The sequence below is a fragment of the Ambystoma mexicanum genome, chromosome 11 (assembly GCF_040938575.1).
Source record: "Ambystoma mexicanum isolate Mex_15411 chromosome 11, UKY_AmexF1_1, whole genome shotgun sequence".
Taxonomy (NCBI): Eukaryota; Metazoa; Chordata; class Amphibia; order Caudata; family Ambystomatidae; genus Ambystoma; species Ambystoma mexicanum.
This window is the reverse complement of record NC_090934.1, coordinates 34,907,751-34,929,591: the sequence shown is the minus strand read 5'-3', so window position 1 is coordinate 34,929,591 and position 21,841 is coordinate 34,907,751. Positions and strand designations below refer to the sequence as shown.

Genomic DNA, 21,841 nt, shown 5'->3' with positions numbered 1-21,841 from the left:
TCGGCATCCCTACATTGTGAAGTTCAGCTGTAATATCCATTTTCATGGGTTGTGCCGTCTCTTCTTGTTAACACAGAGGGATGGAGAGAGTGCGACTCCGGTTGATGGCAAGCTTGTTTTTGGACAACAGGGAAGTCGCACTGTCTTCCATGTCGAGTTTATGCTGGCTCGAATCATGGGTTGTGATACTCGTTTCTGGTTTGTTTTTTGCTTCGTAGACAGTTGATTCGTCGGGACCCTTTGTTTTGTCGCGGGCGGAATCTTCAGCTGAGAGGGCACAGGGTTATTTCTTTGGATGGACTCGTCTGCTTCATCCACTGGAGACATCATTGGCTTGCTTAATGGGTTTGGGGGTGTTGAACTGTCAATGTTCGTCTCTCTGGTTGGTGTTTTGCATAGTGGGTTGCTTGTTCCAACTTGCTGTGTTTCAGGTTTCGACCGTCAGTACAGACCTGGTCGGCGGCAGGCAGCTCGCTCATACGTATGGCTCTGTGTCGGGTTAAGGGGCATGATATGGGTGTGAATGTCGATGCTTCTACATGTGCTGCTGCCATGCCTTCTTTCCCCGGTGAAGTCGTCAGCGACGTTGTGGCACTAGGCTTGATCCAAGAATTGCTCTAAAATCCGAGGGCGGCCTCTAGATCGAACTGGGTCAGCTAGTGCTGCAAAACAGACTTGTATGCACAGGGTGGAGACGTCTAGCACACCGCTCTATACCACAGGGCACAGCTGGGCTCTCCCCAGCAAAGGCAGAACATTTTACGGAGCGGCAGTTCAATGTCAGGCGTTTTCTCCCCCGTAAGATAGGTCAGAGGGTGGACGCCTTTGGTAGGTATGAACTTTGGATTTGTGTGGGTCAAAGGATGTAGTCCTGCAGTCCCCACACTGATTAGTGTTGGCACGCCCTCTGTTACTCGTTCTGCCGTAGCCTGCTGCAGAGAGGTCCGCTAGGCACATTTAATGTCTTGCTTTAACTCGATTGCAGTTCAAGTTGCCTCATTGGAGTGCCGTGTGGGTCAAAGGAAATCCCACAGTCGCCACACAGCAAATAGTAAGCAACGATGCAATGATTTGGTCGATGTATATAATCAGTTGGATCAGGTATCTGAGTTTGAACCGTTTGAGTCTGGTCCGTCTGCTCACACCGTAGGATGTTTTTGGGTGGTTATCGGTGGGGCGGGCGAGCGCCCAGCCCCAGCAAACAGCTGACAGCTGAAGTTCAGAAGCGCCCTCTGCTAGCGCAGGCTCAACTGTCTATGTACGTGATCACTCTTGTTCACTGCCTCCGGTCCAGTTGTAACTGGTTGTTCACTAACAGCGCCTATATGCCTCCAGGTTTCTGTGCGCTATACAAATGAAAAAAAAATGCTTGTAGTATCGGAAGGGGATCAGCTCCTTCCTCAACCACCCTTGTGGATCCATTCAGCACCCCCAATGCGGTTTCTGCTGGGTACAACGAGTAGTTGGCAGCCTTGAGGGCTAGATGGGACACCCCGCCATAAAACTTCCTTAGCGCTCCATCGAACGTTTTCTCTGTGGGGTCCTTGATGGCTTCCTCTGGTGCCATTGATGGCCTCCCCACTAGGCTAGGTAAGATATCATTTACCTAGACCGTCTGTGGCATCGTCTTTTCCTCTCCCTTCAGGGGATATAGTTTTTCCAGGAACCTAGTGTCATGGGTGCAGACCCGAATCACACATCAAGGTTACTTCCGTTTATAATTCACAGTGGTAGAAGAGAAGGGCAAGCAGGAACGTTGTGGGTGAAGGCCTGGCAAGCCAGGAACAAAACATCCATCATTTCTCCCCATAGGAATCCCAGTGCCCATAAGTTATAATGGCACTTCCTGTTTCCACAAACATGGGTTCTTTGGTGCCAGTCCAGTTTTGTGCTGCACGCTCTAGTCTCTGGGCGTGGCTGCCTATATAAGCCACGCCCAGAGAATGAACCATGCTTCGTGTGCTTTCAGTAGCCTGAGGCACACACTTACCTGTTCCCAGACTCCTGATTCATTGACCAGCATTTAGCGGCCCTGCACCCCTCCCGGGCGGAGAGAGACTGAAGAACGAATGCTGTATAAATGATGAAAGCTGATGTGTGTGAATGTGAGAGTGAATGAAGAATGAATGCTGTGTAAATGATGAAAGCTGATGCGTGTGTGAATGTGAGAGTGAATGAAGAATGAATGCTGTGTAAATGATGAATGCTGATGCATGTGTGTGTGAATGTGAGAGTGAATGAAGAATGAATGCTGTGTAAATGATGAATGCTGATGCATGTGTGTGTGAATGTGAGAGTGAATGAAGAATGAATGCTTTGTAAATGATGAATGCTGATGCATGTGTGTGTGAATGTGAGAGTGAATGAAGAATGAATGCTGTATAAATGATAAAAGCTGATGCGTGTGTGAATGTGAGAGTGAATGAAGAATGAATGCTGTGTAAATGATGAATGCTAATGCATGTGTGTGTGAATGTGAGAGTGAATGAAGAATGAATGCTGTGTAAATGATGAATGCTGATGCATGTGTGTGTGAATGTGAGAGTGAATGAGGAATGAATGCCGTGTACATGATGAATGCTGATGCGTGTGTGAATGTGAGAGTGAATGAAGAATGAATGCTGTGTAAATGATGAAAGCTGATGCGTGTGTGAATGTGAGAGTGAATGAAGAATGAATGCTGTGTAAATGATGAAAGCTGATGCGTGTGTGAATGTGAGAGTGAATGAAGAATGAATGCTGTGTAAATGATGAATGCTGATGCATGTGTGTGTGAATGTGAGAGTGAATGAAGAGTGAATGCTGTGTAAATGAAGAATGCTGATGCATATGTGTGTGTGAATTTGAGAGTGAATGAAGAATGAATGCTGTGTAAATGATGAATGCTGATGCATGTGTGTGTGAATGTGAGAGTGAATGAAGAATGAATGCTGTGTAAATGATGAATGCTGATGCATGCGTGTGTGAATGTGAGAGTGAATGAAGAATGAATGCTGTGTAAATGATGAATGCTGATGCATGTGTGTGTGAATGTGAGAGTGAATGAAGAATGAATGCTGTGTAAATGATGAATGCTGATGCGTGTGTGAATGTGAGAGTGAATGAAGAATGAATGCTGTGTAAATGATGAAAGCTGATGCGTGTGTGAATGTGAGAGTGAATGAAGAATGAATGCTGTGTAAATGATGAATGCTGATGCATGCGTGTGTGAATGTGAGAGTGAATGAAGAATGAATGCTGTACAAATGATGAATGCTGATGCATGTGTGTGTGAATGTGAGAGTGAATGAAGAATGAATGCTTTGTAAATGATGAATGCTGATGCATGTGTGTGTGAATGTGAGAGTGAATGAAGAATGAATGCTGTATAAATGATAAAAGCTGATGCGTGTGTGAATGTGAGAGTGAATGAAGAATGAATGCTGTGTAAATGATGAATGCTAATGCATGTGTGTGTGAATGTGAGAGTGAATGAAGAATGAATGCTGTGTAAATGATGAATGCTGATGCATGTGTGTGTGAATGTGAGAGTGAATGAGGAATGAATGCCGTGTACATGATGAATGCTGATGCGTGTGTGAATGTGAGAGTGAATGAAGAATGAATGCTGTGTAAATGATGAAAGCTGATGCGTGTGTGAATGTGAGAGTGAATGAAGAATGAATGCTGTGTAAATGATGAAAGCTGATGCGTGTGTGAATGTGAGAGTGAATGAAGAATGAATGCTGTGTAAATGATGAATGCTGATGCATGTGTGTGTGAATGTGAGAGTGAATGAAGAGTGAATGCTGTGTAAATGAAGAATGCTGATGCATATGTGTGTGTGAATTTGAGAGTGAATGAAGAATGAATGCTGTGTAAATGATGAATGCTGATGCATGTGTGTGTGAATGTGAGAGTGAATGAAGAATGAATGCTGTGTAAATGATGAATGCTGATGCATGCGTGTGTGAATGTGAGAGTGAATGAAGAATGAATGCTGTGTAAATGATGAATGCTGATGCATGTGTGTGTGAATGTGAGAGTGAATGAAGAATGAATGCTGTGTAAATGATGAATGCTGATGCGTGTGTGAATGTGAGAGTGAATGAAGAATGAATGCTGTGTAAATGATGAAAGCTGATGCGTGTGTGAATGTGAGAGTGAATGAAGAATGAATGCTGTGTAAATGATGAATGCTGATGCATGCGTGTGTGAATGTGAGAGTGAATGAAGAATGAATGCTGTATAAATGATGAATGCTGATGCATGTGTGTGTGAATGTGAGAGTGAATGAAGAATGAATGCTGTGTAAATGATGAATGCTGATGCATGTGTGTGTGAATGTGAGAGTGAATGAAGAATGAATGCTGTGTAAATGATGAATGCTGATGCGTGTGTGAATGTGAGAGTGAATGAAGAATGAATGCTGTGTAAATGATGAATGCTGATGCGTGTGTGAATGTGAGAGTGAATGAAGAATGAATGCTGTGTAAATGATGAAAGCTGATGCGTGTGTGAATGTGAGAGTGAATGAAGAATGAATGCTGTGTAAATGATGAATGCTGATGCATGCGTGTGTGAATGTGAGAGTGAATGAAGAATGAATGCTGTATAAATGATGAATGCTGATGCATATGTGTGTGAATGTGAGAGTGAATGAAGAATGAATGCTGTGTAAATGATGAATGCTGATGCGTGTGTGAATGTGAGAGTGAATGAAGAATGAATGCTGTGTAAATGATGAATGCTGATGCGTGTGTGAATGTGAGAGTGAATGAAGAATGAATGCTGTGTAAATGATGAATGCTGAAGCATGTGAGAGTAAATGAAGAATGAATGCTGTGTAAATGATGAATGCTGATACACATGTGTGTGTGAATGTGAGAGTGAATGAAGAATGAATGCTGTGTAAATGATGAATGCTGATGCATGTGTGTGTGAATGTGAGAGTGAATGAAGAATGAATGCTTTGTAAATGATGAATGCTGATGCATGTGTGTGTGAATGTGAGAGTGAATGAAGAATGAATGCTGTATAAATGATAAAAGCTGATGCGTGTGTGAATGTGAGAGTGAATGAAGAATGAATGCTGTGTAAATGATGAATGCTAATGCATGTGTGTGTGAATGTGAGAGTGAATGAAGAATGAATGCTGTGTAAATGATGAATGCTGATGCATGTGTGTGTGAATGTGAGAGTGAATGAGGAATGAATGCCGTGTACATGATGAATGCTGATGCGTGTGTGAATGTGAGAGTGAATGAAGAATGAATGCTGTGTAAATGATGAAAGCTGATGCGTGTGTGAATGTGAGAGTGAATGAAGAATGAATGCTGTGTAAATGATGAAAGCTGATGCGTGTGTGAATGTGAGAGTGAATGAAGAATGAATGCTGTGTAAATGATGAATGCTGATGCATGTGTGTGTGAATGTGAGAGTGAATGAAGAGTGAATGCTGTGTAAATGATGAATGCTGATGCATATGTGTGTGTGAATTTGAGAGTGAATGAAGAATGAATGCTGTGTAAATGATGAATGCTGATGCATGTGTGTGTGAATGTGAGAGTGAATGAAGAATGAATGCTGTGTAAATGATGAATGCTGATGCATGCGTGTGTGAATGTGAGAGTGAATGAAGAATGAATGCTGTGTAAATGATGAATGCTGATGCATGCGTGTGTGAATGTGAGAGTGAATGAAGAATGAATGCTGTGTAAATGATGAATGCTGATGCGTGTGTGAATGTGAGAGTGAATGAAGAATGAATGCTGTGTAAATGATGAAAGCTGATGCGTGTGTGAATGTGAGAGTGAATGAAGAATGAATGCTGTGTAAATGATGAATGCTGATGCATGCGTGTGTGAATGTGAGAGTGAATGAAGAATGAATGCTGTATAAATGATGAATGCTGATGCATGTGTGTGTGAATGTGAGAGTGAATGAAGAATGAATGCTGTGTAAATGATGAATGCTGATGCATGTGTGTGTGAATGTGAGAGTGAATGAAGAATGAATGCTGTGTAAATAATGAATGCTGATGCATGTGTGTGTGAATGTGACAGTGAATGAAGAATGAATGCTGTGTAAATGATAAATGCTGATGCATGTGTTTGAATGGAGATTGAATGAAGAATGAATGCTTTGTAAATGATGAATGCTGATGCATGTGTGTGTGAATGTGAGAGTGAATGAAGAATGAATGCTGTGTAAATAATGAATGCTGATGCATGTGTGTGTGAATGTGACAGTGAATGAAGAATGAATGCTGTGTAAATGATAAATGCTGATGCATGTGTTTGAATGGAGATTGAATGAAGAATGAATGCTTTGTAAATGATGAATGCTGATGCATGTGTGTGTGAATGTGAGAGTGAATGAAGAATGAATGCTGTGTAAATAATGAATGCTGATGCATGTGTGTGTGAATGTGACAGTGAATGAAGAATGAATGCTGTGTAAATGATAAATGCTGATGCATGTGTTTGAATGGAGATTGAATGAAGAATGAATGCTTTGTAAATGATGAATGCTGATGCATGTGTGTGTGAATGTGAGAGTGAATGAAGAATGAATGCTGTGTAAATAATGAATGCTGATGCGCGTGTGTGTGAATGTGACAGTGAATGAAGAATGAATGCTGTGTAAATGATAAATGCTGATGCATGTGTTTGAATGGAGATTGAATGAAGAATGAATGCTTTGTAAATGATGAATGCTGATGCATGTGTGTGTGAATGTGAGAGTGAATGAAGAATGAATGCTGTGTAAATAATGAATGCTGATGCATGTGTGTGTGAATGTGAGAGTGAATGAAGAATGAATGCTGTGTAAATGATGAATGCTGATGCATGTGTGTGTGAATGTGACAGTGAATGAAGAATGAATGCTGTGTAAATGATGAATGCTGATGCATGTGTGTGTGAATGTGAGAGTGAATGATGAATGAATGCTGTGTAAATAATAAATGCTGATGCATGTGTGTGTGAATGTGAGAGTGAATGAAGAATGAATGCTGTGTAAATGATAAATGCTGATGCATGTGTTTGAATGGAGATTGAATGAAGAATGAATGCTTTGTAAATGATGAATGCTGATGCATGTGTGCGTGTGAATGTGAGTGTGAATGAAGAATGAATGCTGTGTAAATGATGAATGCTGATGCATGTGTGTGTGTGAATGTGAGAGTGAATGAAGAATGAATGCTGTGTAAATGATGAATGCTGATGCATGTGTGTGTGAATGTGAGAGTGAATGAAGAATGAATGCTTTGTAAATGATGAATGTTGATGCATGTGTGTGTGAATGTGAGAGTGAATGAAGAATGAATGCTGTGTAAATGATGAATGCTGATGCATGTGTGTTTGAATGTGAGAGTGAATGAAGAATGAATGCTGTGTAAATGATGAATGCTGATGCATGTGTGTGTGTGAATGTGAGAGTGAATGAAGAATGAATGCTGTGTAAATGATGAATGCTGATGCATGTGTGTGTGAATGTGAGAGTGAATGAAGAATGAATGCTGTGTAAATGATGAATGCTGATGCATGTGTGTGTGTGAATGTGAGAGTGAATGAAGAATGTATGCTGTGTAAATGATGAATGCTGATGCATGTGTGTGAATGTGAGAGTGAATGAAGAATGAATGCTGTGTAAATGATGAATGCTGATGCATGTGTGTTTGAATGGAGAGTGAATGAAGAATGAATGCTGTGTAAATGATGAATGCTAATGCATGTGTGTTTGAATGTGAGAGTGAATGAAGAGTGAATGCTGTGTAAATGATGAATGCTGATGCATGTGTTTGAATGGAGAGTGAATGAAGAATGAATGCTGTGTAAATGATGAATGCTGATGCATGTGTGTGTGAATGTGAGAGTGAATGAAGAATGAATGCTGTGTAAATAATGAATGCTGATGCATGTGTGTGTGAATGTGAGAGTGAATGAAGAATGAATGCTGTGTAAATGATGAATGCTGATGCATGTGTGTGTGTGAATGTGAGAGTGAATGAAGAATGAATGCTGTGTAAATGATGAATGCTGATGCATGTGTGTGTGAATGTGAGAGTGAATGAAGAATTAATGCTGTGTAAATGATGAATGCTGATGCATGCCTGTGTGAATGTGAGAGTGAATGAAGAATGAATGCTGTGTAAATGATGAATGCTGATGCATGCGTGTGTGAATGTGAGAGTGAATGAAGAATGAATGCTGTGTAAATGATGAATGCTGATGCATGTGTTTGTGAATGTGAGAGTGAATGAAGAATGAATGCTGTGTAAATGATGAATGCTGATGCATGTGTGAGAATGTGAGAGTGAATGAAGAATGAATGCTGTGTAAATGATGAATGCTGATGCATGTGTGTGTGAATGTGAGAGTGAATGAAGAATGAATGCTGTGTAAATGATGAATGCTAATGCATGTGTGTTTGAATGTGAGAGTGAATGAAGAGTGAATGCTGTGTAAATGATGAATGCTGATGCATGCGTGTGTGAATGTGAGAGTGAATGAAGAGTGAATGCTGTGTAAATGATGAATGCTGATGCATGTGTGTGTGAATGTGAGAGTAAATGAAGAATGAATGCTGTGTAAATGATGAATGCTGATGCGTGTGTGAATGTGAGAGTGAATGAAGAATGAATGCTGTGTAAATGATGAAAGCTGATGCGTGTGTGTGTGCATGTTAGAGTGAATGAAGAATGAATGCTGTGTAAATGATGAATGCTGATGCATGTGTGTGTGAATGTGAGAGTGAATGAAGAATGAATGCTGTGTAAATGATGAATGCTGATGCATGTGTGTGTGAATGTGAGAGTGAATGAAGAATGAATGCTGTGTAAATGATGAATGCTGATGCATGTGTGTGAATGTGAGAGTGAATGAAGAATGAATGCTGTGTAAATGATGAATGCTGATGCATGTGTGTGTGAATGTGAGAGTGAATGAAGGATGAATGCTGTGTAAATGATGAATGCTGATGCATGTGTGTGTCAATGTGAGAGTGAATGAAGAATGAATGCTGTGTAAATAATAAATGCTGATGCATGTGTGTGTGAATGTGAGAGTGAATGAAGAATGAATGCTGTGTAAATGATAAATGCTGATGCATGTGTTTGAATGGAGATTGAATGAAGAATGAATGCTTTGTAAATGATGAATGCTGATGCATGTGTGCGTGTGAATGTGAGTGTGAATGAAGAATGAATGCTGTGTAAATGATGAATGCTGATGCATGTGTGTGTGTGAATGTGAGAGTGAATGAAGAATGAATGCTGTGTAAATGATGAATGCTGATGCATGTGTGTGTGAATGTGAGAGTGAATGAAGAATGAATGCTTTGTAAATGATGAATGTTGATGCATGTGTGTGTGAATGTGAGAGTGAATGAAGAATGAATGCTGTGTAAATGATGAATGCTGATGCATGTGTGTGTGAATGTGAGAGTGAATGAAGAATGAATGCTGTGTAAATGATGAATGCTGATGCATGTGTGTGTGTGAATGTGAGAGTGAATGAAGAATGAATGCCGTGTAAATGATGAATGCTGATGCATGTGTGTGTGAATGTGAGAGTGAATGAAGAATGAATGCTGTGTAAATGATGAATGCTGATGCATGTGTGTGTGTGAATGTGAGAGTGAATGAAGAATGTATGCTGTGTAAATGATGAATGCTGATGCATGTGTGTGAATGTGAGAGTGAATGAAGAATGAATGCTGTGTAAATGATGAATGCTGATGCATGTGTGTTTGAATGGAGAGTGAATGAAGAATGAATGCTGTGTAAATGATGAATGCTAATGCATGTGTGTTTGAATGTGAGAGTGAATGAAGAGTGAATGCTGTGTAAATGATGAATGCTGATGCATGTGTTTGAATGGAGAGTGAATGAAGAATGAATGGTGTGTAAATGATGAATGCTGATGCATGTGTGTGTGAATGTGAGAGTGAATGAAGAATGAATGCTGTGTAAATAATGAATGCTGATGCATGTGTGTGTGAATGTGAGAGTGAATGAAGAATGAATGCTGTGTAAATGATGAATGCTGATGCATGTGTGTGAATGTGAGAGTGAATGAAGAATGAATGCTGTGTAAATGATGAATGCTGATGCATGTGTGTGTGAATGTGAGAGTGAATGAAGAATGAATGCTGTGTAAATGATGAATGCTGATGCATGCCTGTGTGAATGTGAGAGTGAATGAAGAATGAATGCTGTGTAAATGATGAATGCTGATGCATGCGTGTGTGAATGTGAGAGTGAATGAAGAATGAATGCTGTGTAAATGATGAATGCTGATGCATGTGTTTGTGAATGTGAGAGTGAATGAAGAATGAATGCTGTGTAAATGATGAATGCTGATGCATGTGTGAGAATGTGAGAGTGAATGAAGAATGAATGCTGTGTAAATGATGAATGCTGATGCATGTGTGTGTGAATGTGAGAGTGAATGAAGAATGAATGCTGTGTAAATGATGAATGCTAAAGCATGTGTGTTTGAATGTGACAGTGAATGAAGAGTGAATGCTGTGTAAATGATGAATGCTGATGCATGTGTGTGTGAATGTGAGAGTGAATGAAGAGTGAATGCTGTGTAAATGATGAATGCTGATGCATGTGTGTGTGAATGTGAGAGTAAATGAAGAATGAATGCTGTGTAAATGATGAATGCTGATGCGTGTGTGAATGTGAGAGTGAATGAAGAATGAATGCTGTGTAAATGATGAAAGCTGATGCGTGTGTGTGTGTGCATGTGAGAGTGAATGAAGAATGAATGCTGTGTAAATGATGAATGCTGATGCATGTGTGTGTGAATGTGAGAGTGAATGAAGAATGAATGCTGTGTAAATGATGAATGCTGATGCATGTGTGTGTGAATGTGAGAGTGAATGAAGAATGAATGCTGTGTAAATGATGAATGCTGATGCATGTGTGTGAATGTGAGAGTGAATGAAGAATGAATGCTGTGTAAATGATGAATGCTGATGCATGTGTGTGTGAATGTGAGAGTGAATGAAGAGTGAATGCTGTGTAAATGATGAATGCTGATGCATGTGTGTGTGAATGTGAGAGTGAATGAAGAATGAATGCTGTGTAAATGATGAATGCTGATGCATGTGTGTGTGAATGTGAGAGTGAATGAAGAATGAATGCTGTGTAAATGATGAATGCTGATGCATGTGTGTGTGAATGTGAGAGTGAATGAAGAATGAATGTTGTGTAAATGATGAATGCTGATGCATGTGTGTGTGAATGTGAGAGTGAATGAAGAATGAATGGTGTGTAAATGATGAATGCTGATGCATGTGTGTGTGAATGTGAGAGTGAATGAAGGATGAATGCTGTGTAAATGATGAATGCTGATGCATGTGTGTGTGAATGTGAGAGTGAATGAAGAGTGAATGCTGTGTAAATGATGAATGCTGATGCATGTGTGTGTGTGAATGTGAGAGTGAATGAAGAATGAATGTTGTGTAAATGATGAATGCTGATGCATGTGTGTGTGAATGTGAGAGTGAATGAAGAATGACTGCTGTGTAAATGATGAATGCTGATGCATGTGTGTGAATGTGAGAGTGAATGAAGAGTGAGTGCTGTGTAAATGATGAATGCTGATGCATGTGTGTGTGAATGTGAGAGTGAATGAAGAATGAATGCTGTGTAAATGATGGATGCTGATGCATGTGTGTGTGAATGTGAGAGTGAATGAAGAGTGAATGCTGTGTAAATGATGAATGCTGATGCATGTGTGTGAATGTGAGAGTGAATGAAGAGTGAATGCTGTGTAAATGATGAATGCTGATGCATGTGTGTGTGAATGTGAGAGTGAATGAAGAGTGAATGCTGTGTAAATGATGAATGCTGATACATGTGTGTGAATGTGAGAGTGAATGAAGGATGAATGCTGTGTAAATGATGAATGCTGATGCATGTGTGTGAATGTGAGAGTGAATGAAGAATGAATGCTGTATACATTATGATATGATATGATAGGTTATTTATAATGAGCTTAATACCCAGAGGTTTCTAAGCGTGGACCCGGAGAGTGAACCTATGTGGCTCCGTGTTGTCTTGCTTCCAAAGCAAGCACGTTGCCGCTGAGCTATCCTCCCGAGACTCTGCTGATGAGTATTGTGACAGGGTTGCCCGTCACAAAGAACCGCACTGGCTCCTAGAGTAAAATTCAAGGGTGTTTATTAAAGACTTTTGATGGTCAGAATGGCTGATTTTCAATGTTCTTTGGGGCCTAATTGGGATGGTGATATTTGGCCCTAGGGTCGGCCCTCTCTCTCTTGTCTGCCCCGGCCTTGTCCCTACCTCCCTAAACAAGGCGCCCCTATCGGAATGGTAGTAACTCTCAGATCGGTAACCTCTAGCTGTCTTTCTTTTCTCTACACTTTAGTTGTGTGCCCCAAGACGATGGCTACCTGACTCCCTAGGGATCTTCTGACTTTCCCGCTCCTGTCATCGGTTATTACTCAGGGAATAGGGAACAGTGCCTTCTTTCGCCAAGCGTCATGCTCAAACCATTTGCACCCTCTCATACCCGAACCTTCGCTATACTGATCTCTTAAGCTGGTCTTCTCCCACCACGTTACTGCCCCTCTAATCTCTCACTCCGCCTTTCCACCTCCACCCATCGATCTTACTTTCTTTCCCACTCCTATTCCTGCTACCGCTCATATCTCCAACTCGCCTTCTACCTCTGTTCATTCCTTTCCCTCCTTCCTCTCAATCTACTTTCCCCGCCTTTTACTGTTCTTTTAGTTATAACTTCTATATTAGTCTACACCAATATCTACTCTTCTCTCCAACTCACTGTCGCTCTTCCCGCTCTACCTCCACTACTGTTCTTATTATGCTACTACCACAAACTCTCAACTACCACTTTCTTCTTCTCTCCGGACTGCCAGGGATATCGTGCCCTGCTCACCTCTCTCGCTAGCCCCTGGTCAGGCACCTGGGGATATGGTGTCCTGCACAACCCTCTATTACCCACTACCACCTTTCTCCTTCACTCGATACTCCCACTGCCTACTTTACTTGCTTCCAGTTACTACCACCACCTCTAGCACTTCTACTACAGTTTGCCACTACTCCTACTCTACCTCTAATACTCACACTCTCCCTTTCTCACACAAACACTCCACAGACCCCTACTTAACAATAGTCTCTGCACTCCAATCGCTCTCGCCTGCACTGGTTTCTCTGACATCTTCCACTGCCTCCTGTCCTCACCCAGAGAGAGCAACTAGGAGTAATGCACATTTCCTATTACAAACACCACTCCAGTACTGAGACGAAGAAGAGGGGTAGGAAGGCTTCCAATACTGAAGGTCAGGCATGTCCCATTGATTGGGTTCATTATGGTCAGGCAACACAAGCCAACGACTCACACATGGGGCCCCTTAATAAGGCTCAGGTGTATAGAGGGAGGAGACCCACACCAGCAAGAGGAGGGCCGCCGTGGTGGAATGAGACCAGGAGGTCTGAATGCTGTCAATGATCTTGGAGGACCTACAGGACCTGGAGTCAGCGAGTTGCATGGTGGTTGCAGGACAGGGAGCCTTTGAAAACAGGCAGTGTGAGCTGGCAAACAGCTGTGGAGCAGGAGGGACACATACTGCGTCCTTTTAGAACGCTGACGTGTGCAGAGAAGTGCCCATCAAGTAAGCGGAGCAGATACGGTCTGCTTCCCGGCTGCAGAGAAGACAAGCGGGAGCAGTGAGAACTGCTGCAGTGGAGACGCGAAGAGCCGGTATCTGTCAGGGACAACAGGCAAGTAACGATCCACAAATCTAAGTAAAGAGGAACTATTTTGTATACCGAACTGAATGAGAATTGCAGCTTGAATGAAACTACATTATATCGGATACCAAACTGAATGAAAAGTGCTGTTTGAAGAAAACCAAAAAATACTGACTACTGAATACAAATTTAAAGTTAAGCAGGCATAGTGAATGTCAGACTGTGGGCCTCATTACACGGTAGGTGGTGAACCATGGCGCTATTGGTAAAATACCGGCACCGCCTTGGTGGAAAGGGGAATTACCGCCCCATTCCAAGGTTGGCGGGGCGGTAATTCCCCCTTCCACCATTGCCCTTCCCCATTCCCATTTTTGCCCCATAGGACTCTATGGGAATGGGGAAGGTGCTAATTACGGTACCGCAAATTAGCTGCACTGGTCCCTTTGCGGGTTGGTTTTTAACGCCTGCAAAAAGCAGGCGTTAAATTCTCCAACCCGCTAAGGGACCTCGTAGTAAGGCGGTAAGGATTTACCGGTACCGGTAAAATACCAGTACCGGTAAACCCTTACCGCCTACCGTGTAATGAGGCCCTGTATGTAAGAAGCACTACGAGCAAAGAGAGAGCAGATGAAAAAAGTAACAAACCCCTGAGGTTGAAAATAACCAAAGTCAGAAAGCCCTGAAAGTCCATGGAGGAAGAACAAGAAGGAGACAGAAATGTGTTGCACTGAGAAGCAGAACATAAATGTGAGAAGTTAGGAATCCAAAGCAAAAGAGCCTATGAAGGAGCCAAACAGTAATGGGTGACTGTGTGGTCTAAGAACTGCGCCTAGACCAGGGAGTGCCCCACTGTGAAGATCACAGACATCGCAAAGTGCAGCCTGAGAGTGGGTCAGGTGCACCCACTGATCTCTTGTGTTGAACATTTGACATTGGTATAAGCGCTACAGTGAAATCTTTGGGCAGGGAACCCTAAGAATTGAAGGAACTGAGAAACGCTGTCTTGGGGAAGGCAGCCCCAAGACCTTCTTTTTCATGTGAACTGTGCTATATTGAACTTGGATAGGGGTACCTCAAGAACTGGCAGAACTTCAACGAGGCAAGCAACTATTGGAACTGTGCTAAAACTTGGTATAGGGAGCCCAAGAAGAACCTTGAGCCCAGACTTTACTTTGAACACTATTTTGTTGATTAAGAAGAACCCCACGCCCATGTTTATTTCTGGATGTGAGGGCAAGCATCGGTTTTGACACAGACAGTCATTTGAGTTCTTTGGGTAGGACATTCCCCGCCATAGTTATAGGGCAAGGTAGGCATTACACCATCCTGATACTTAATAAAGATGTTAGTGTTGTCTGTGTCATCTGCCTGGTGTGTTGGTGGTGGCTTTCTGCGGAGGCCAGACTCTGCTGGAGGCTGCCAGTGTTCTGGATAGCATGCATCCCTCCTTGCGTCCTCTGGCAGGGATGCTGCAGCGCCTCCCCTGGATGCGGCAGGGCTCTCTCTGACCCCTTCACTGGCGGGTGTCCGTCATCGCCGCAGGTACGGCGGGGTGGGGAGGTGACCTGCCTGCATTCAGGCCCGCGTGTTGGGCGGGCGTGGCCTCCCACCCCCTGATGACAGTACCACGAAGCTGGTCTTGTCAGAGTGTGTGGGAATGCAGAGTGAATACAGAATGAATGCCCTATGAGTGATCATTGATGGATGCGTGTGGGCTAGATGGGCAGCACGCTTCTTGTTGGGGGACGACGGAGGGGGCAGAGTGGGACAGAAGCTAGGAAGACTTTTTCCTCTTGTTGAGGTATTTGTCTAAACTGGAGGCTCCAAGTTGAAAGACAGAGGCATGGCATTGTGTTACTAGGCAACAAAGGGGCATGGCATTGTGTTACTAGGCAACAAAGGGGAAGAAAGCCCATTGGGTGTTTCTTCTTGTACTGATGGGTCCAGTCTGGACATGTTTCTTTACTGTGGTAGGTCATTTCTTCGGGTCATTAAGTGTGAAGGCAGAATGACGCGTGTTGGCCCACATTGGTGGGTCATGTCTGGATAAATGTTCTTACTGTGTCCCTGCAGTTGGTGCTAATAAAGCAGAGAGGGGTGTGTTCCTATTTGGTAATGCTGGCATATATTGGTTCAGACTCCACTGATATGTAAATGCACAGGCAACGTGAACCTGTTTGTTATACTTCCATGTATTGTGCGCAAACGCATCTTGAAAATAAGATGGAAAATGCTCCTGTGCAAGGACTTACATCTATAGGATTTTGTCATGTGTTACACTACGAAATGCAAAGCAAACTGGCTTTTTTACTAAGGGGGGGAACCCCACCGAACACCTTTTGCTTGGTTTCGGATCCCTCGCTATGGTCGGTCGTTCACGCATATTCTGGGGTGACATTTACGCCCCTCCAATGACATAATTCACCAGCCGCCAATGCTTCTCTGGTAAAATGCCCCCTCTCGCGCTTTCCTCCTCGCGCTCTCTCTCTCCCTCTCCCGTGGTCTCTCCTTCTCTGGTAGCATGTTCCCTCTCATGTTCCCTCCCTCCCAATCTTTCCCTTCCTCACTCTCTCCTTCTCTGGTAGCATGCCCCCTCTCACGCTCTCTCACTCTCCCTCTTTCCCTTCCTTGGTCTCTCCTTCTCTGGTAACATGCCCCCTCTCACGCTCCCTCCCTCTCCCTCTTTCCCTTCCTTGGTCTCTCCTTCTCTGGTAGCATGCCCCCTCTCACGCTCTCTCACTCTCCCTCTTTCCCTTCCTTGGTCTCTCCTTCTCTGGTAGCATGCCCCCTCTCACACTCTCTCACTCTCCCTCTTTCCCTTCCTTGGTCTCTCCTTCTCTGGTAGCATGCCCCCTCTCACGCTCTCTCACTCTCCCTCTTTCCCTTCCTTGGTCTCTCCTTCTCTGGTAGCATGCCCCCTCTCACACTCTCTCACTCTCCCTCTTTCCCTTCCTTGGTCTCTCCTTCTCTGGTAGCATGCCCCCTCTCACGCTCTCTCACTCTCCCTCTTTCCCTTCCTTGGTCTCTCCTTCTCTGGTAACATGCCCCCTCTCACACTCCCTCCCTCTCCCTCTTTCCCTTCCTTGGTCTCTCCTTCTCTGGTAGCATGCCCCCCTTGGTCTCTCCTTCTCTGGTAACATGCCCCCTCTCACGCTCCCTCCCTCTCCCTCTTTCCCTTCCTTGGTCTCTCCTTCTCTGGTAACATGCCCCCTCTCACGCTCCCTCCCTCTCCCTCTTTCCCTTCCTTGGTCTCTCCTTCTCTGGTAGCATGCCCCCCTTGGTCTCTCCTTCTCTGGTAACATGCCCCCTCTCACGCTCCCTCCCTCTCCCTCTTTCCCTTCCTTGGTCTCTCCTTCTCTGGTAGCATGCCCCCCTTGGTCTCTCCTTCTCTGGTAACATGCCCCCTCTCACGCTCCCTCCCTCTCCCTCTTTCCCTTCCTTGGTCTCTCCTTCTCTGGTAACATGCCCCCTCTCACGCTCCCTCCCTCTCCCTCTTCCCCTTCCTTGGTCTCTCCTTCTCTGGTAACATGCCCCCTCTCACACTCCCTCCCTCTCCCTCTTTCCCTTCCTTGGTCTCTCCTTCTCTGGTAACATGCCCCCTCTCACGCTCCCTCCCTCTCCCTCTTTCCCTTCCTTGGTCTCTCCTTCTCTGGTAACATGCCCCCTCTCACGCTCCCTCCCTCTCCCTCTTTCCCTTCCTTGGTCTCTCCTTCTCTGGTAACATGCCCCCTCTCACACTCCCTCCCTCTCCCTCTTTCCCTTCCTTGGTCTCTCCTTCTCTGGTAACATGCCCCCTCTCACGCTCCCTCACTCTCCCTCTTTCCCTCCCTTGACCGCTCCTTCTCTGGTATCATGCTCTCCCCTCACTCCCTGTCTTTCTCTGCACTCGTCTCTTCTTTACAGTAACCTGCTCCCTCTTCCTCCCCCTTGACCGCTCATTGTCAGCTCTTGTGACTCTCAATGACTCGGGTTTATTCCCATTTCAGGAGCTAAATTCCCCATCAAGTGGACGGCTCCGGAGGCCATTAACTACGGAATTTTCACCATCAAGTCTGACGTGTGGTCTTTCGGCATCCTCCTGACCGAGATTGTGACCTATGGCCGCATCCCATACCCAGGTACGTAAGAGGTATTCAAAAGGCTAATGCCCGGCAAACAGTGTCCTTCGCCTGCTCCCTTCTGAGGCATCTACGCCTTGCTATGATGTCGGCACAATTCAGAGGTATTAATTATTGACGTCATACGTGGGTCATCTATGCGCCTTCTGCACCCGGCATGGGATTATATTAGAATTCAGATGATGGAAATTCTAATGTGACTAGCTGTAATAATTCCCGAGTCACGGCGCTAAGGTTTGCGTGGTTCAGCCATCGCTCAATCCTACCAGAAAACAGGAATTACTGACTAATCTGTGGGCCTTGAAAACAACCTGGTGGTCGAAACACGTGTCGGCTGTTCATATTTGAGGAATAAACCTTGAATTCTATATTATCTGATTCATTACAGTCATAACATTTTGACACTAGTATAATTATTGGTGTCTGAGCACGAGTTACTTTCCCGAACCCATAATTCACTAAGAACAGTGGTATCAGCCTATACCCAGGTACTGGGGAACCATAGTCGGGGTAGTGTTTCCAGGCTTGTGTGCAGAGGGCATGGAGGCATGTGAGGGATAAGGAGAGAAGGGTAGGGTAGTGAGCTCAAGCCAAATAGTATCATGGCGAGGATGGGGTGTGAGTAAACAGCCTATACCCAGGGACTGGGGCACCATGGTCTGGGCAGTGTTACCAGGCTTGTGTGCAGAGGGCATGGAGGCATGTGAGGGATAAGGAAAGAAGGGTAGGGTAGTGAGCTCAAGCCAAATAGTATCATGGCGAGGATGGGGTGTGAGTAAACAGCCTATACCCAGGGACTGGGGAACCATGGTCCGGGCAGTGTTACCAGGCTTGTGTGCAGAGGGCATGGAGGCATGTGAGGGATAAGGAAAGAAGGGTAGGGTAGTCGCCCAAGCCAAATAGTATCATGGCGAGGATGGGGTGTGAGTAAACAGCCTATACCCAGGTACTGGGGCACCATGGTCTGGGCAGTGTTACCAGGCTTGTGTGCAGATGGCATGGAGGCATGTGAGGGATAAGGAGAGTAGGGTTGGGTAGTGAGCCCAAGCCCAATAGTATCATGGCGAGGATGGAGTGTGAGTAAATAGCCTATACCCAGGTACTCGTGCACCATGGTCCGGGTAGTGTTACCAGGCTTGTGTGCAGAGGGCATAGAGGCATGTGAGGGATAAGGAGAGAAGGGTAGGGTAGTGAGCCCAAGCCAAATAGTATCATGGCGAGGATGGGGTGTGAGTAAATAGCCTATACCCAGGTACTCGTGCACCATGGTCCGGGTAGTGTTACCAGGCTTGTGTGCAGAGGGCATAGAGGCATGTGAGGGATAAGGAGAGAAGGGTAGGGTAGTGAGCCCAAGCCAAATAGTATCATGGCGAGGATGGGGTGTGAGTAAACAGCCTATACCCAGGTACTGGGGCACCATGGTCCGGGCAGTGTTACCAGGCTTGTATGCAGAGGGCATGGAGGCATGTGAGGGATAAGGAAAGAAGGGTAGCGTAGTGAGCCCAAGCCAAATAGTATCATGGCGAGGATGGGGTGTGAGTAAAACAGCCTATACCCAGGTACTGACACCACACAGCCTGGGTGAAGATAGACGGTATGGAGGCATGTGGGAGCAAAGAGGACAAGGGTTTGGGTAGGCAGCCCATCCCATTCTTATACCCGGGTACTGGGGCCATGGGACTCAGGTGCAGATTAGATGCCTGGGGTAGAGGGTAAGGCGGCGCGTGGGAGCAGGGTATGGGTAGGCAGCCCATCCTGTGCTTATAACCGGGTACTGGGGCCATGGGACTCAGGTAAAGATTCCATGCCTGGGGTAGAGGGTAAGGCGGCGCGTGGGAGCAGGGTATGGATAGGCAGCCCATCCCATTCTTATACCCGGGTACTGGGGCCATGGGACTCAGGTGCAGATTCCATGCCTGGGGTAGAGGGTAAGGCGGCGCGTGGGAGCAGGGTATGGATAGGCAGCCCATCCTGTGCTTATAACCGGGTACTGGGGCCATGGGACTCAGGTAAAGATTCCATGCCTGGTGTAGAGGGTAAGGCGGCGCGTGGGAGCAGGGTATGGATAGGCAGCCCATCCTGTGCTTAGAACCGGGTACTGGGGCCACGGGACTCAGGTGCAGATTCCATGCCTGGGGTAGAGGGTAAGGCGGTGCGTGGGAGCAGGGTATGGATAGGCAGCCCATCCCATTCTTATACCCGGGTACTGGGGCCATGGGACTCAGGTGCAGATTAGATGCCTGGGATAGAGGGTAAGGCGGCGCGTGGGAGCAGGGTATGGATAGGCAGCCCATCCCATTCTTATACCCGGGTACTGGGGCCATGGGACTCAGGTGCAGATTCCATGCCTGGGGTAGAGGGTAAGGCGGCGCGTGGGAGCAGGGTATGGGTAGGCAGCCCATCCCATTCTTATACCCGGGTACTGGGGCCATGGGACTCAGGTGCAGATTAGATTCCTGGGGTAGAGGGTAAGGCGGCGCGTGGGAGCAGGGTATGGGTAGGCAGCCCATCCCAATCTTATACCCGGGTACTGGGGCCATGGGACTCAGGTGCAGATTAGATGCCTGGGGTAGAGGGTAAGGTGGCGCGTGGGAGCAGGGTATGGGTAGGCAGCCCATCCCATTCTTATACCCGGGTACTGGGGCCATGGGACTCAGGTAAAGATTCCATGGCTGGTGTAGAGGGTAAGGCGGCGCGTGGGAGCAGGGTATGGATAGGCAGCCCATCCTGTGCTTAGAACCGGGTACTGGGGCCATGGGACTCAGGTGCAGATTCCATGCCTGGGGTAGAGGGTAAGGCGGTGCGTGGGAGCAGGGTATGGGTAGGCAGCCCATCCCATTCTTATACCCGGGTACTGGGGCCATGGGACTCAGGTGCAGATTCCATGCCTGGGGTAGAGGGTAAGGCGGCGCGTGGGAGCAGGGTATGGGTAGGCAGCCCATCCCATTCTTATACCCGGGTACTGGGGCCATGGGACTCAGGTGCAGATTAGATGCCTGGGGTAGAGGGTAAGGCGGCGCGTGGGAGCAGGGTATGGATAGGCAGCCCATCCCATTCTTATACCCGGGTACTGGGGCCATGGGACTCAGGTGCAGATTCCATGCCTGGGGTAGAGGGTAAGGCGGCGCGTGGGAGCAGGGTATGGGTAGGCAGCCCATCCCATTCTTATACCCGGGTACTGGGGCCATGGGACTCAGGTGCAGATTAGATGCCTGGGGTAGAGGGTAAGGCGGCGCGTGGGAGCAGGGTATGGGTAGGCAGCCCATCCCATTCTTATACCCGGGTATTGGGGACATGGGACTCAGGTAAAGATTCCATGCCTGGTGTAGAGGGTAAGGCGGCGCGTGGGAGCAGGGTATGGAAAGGCAGCCCATCCTGTGCTTAGAACCGGGTACTGGGGCCATGGGACTCAGGTGCAGATTCCATGCCTGGGGTAGAGGGTAAGGCGGTGCGTGGGAGCAGGGTATGGGTAGGCAGCCCGTCCCATTCTCATACCCAGGTACTGGGTTCAAAGGCCATAGGATGGGATATCAGATCAGAGGCAGAGGGTATGGAGGCAAGAGCCTAGAAGCAAGTAAAAGTGTCATGTTTACGTTGAAGCAGCGACTATATGTGACTATATATAGTGTGCCATTTCTGCAGGATCTAAATCGCAGAAGGGTCCCCCTCGCACTGAGGCAACACACACACTCATCCATTAATTAGCTGTCGGCCCCCTTCCTCGGACAGGGGCCCTTCTCACAGCTGTAGGGCCCCACCACTTCAGAAGGTCCATCCCATTCACTGGTTTTTCGCTGGTGAGCACTGGTCTGGGAGCTGCACTGTTTTGGAAAAGTGCATATCCTGACACTGGACTCACTGGTGCAGTATTGGAACACACTCACTTTTATTCTAAGATCCCACTACAGAAGTCAGATAAAAAGATGAAAGCGGCCTGAAGAAACATGCGCAGAGCCTTCGGATTTCTCTCCAGATCTCTTCATTCTGGGGA

At 45.8% G+C, this 21,841-nt stretch overlaps 1 protein-coding gene across 1 annotated transcript in view; it reads left to right on the top strand.

Annotated features, from left to right (window-relative positions):
- Nucleotides 1-21,841, top strand: part of LCK (LCK proto-oncogene, Src family tyrosine kinase) — a 544,660-nt gene that overhangs the window by 507,861 nt on the left and 14,958 nt on the right. Inside the window, exon 12 of the mRNA XM_069622474.1 lies at nucleotides 17,719-17,850. Within this exon, the coding sequence (XP_069478575.1) occupies nucleotides 17,719-17,850 (132 nt within the window). The remainder of the gene's footprint in view (nucleotides 1-17,718; nucleotides 17,851-21,841) is intronic.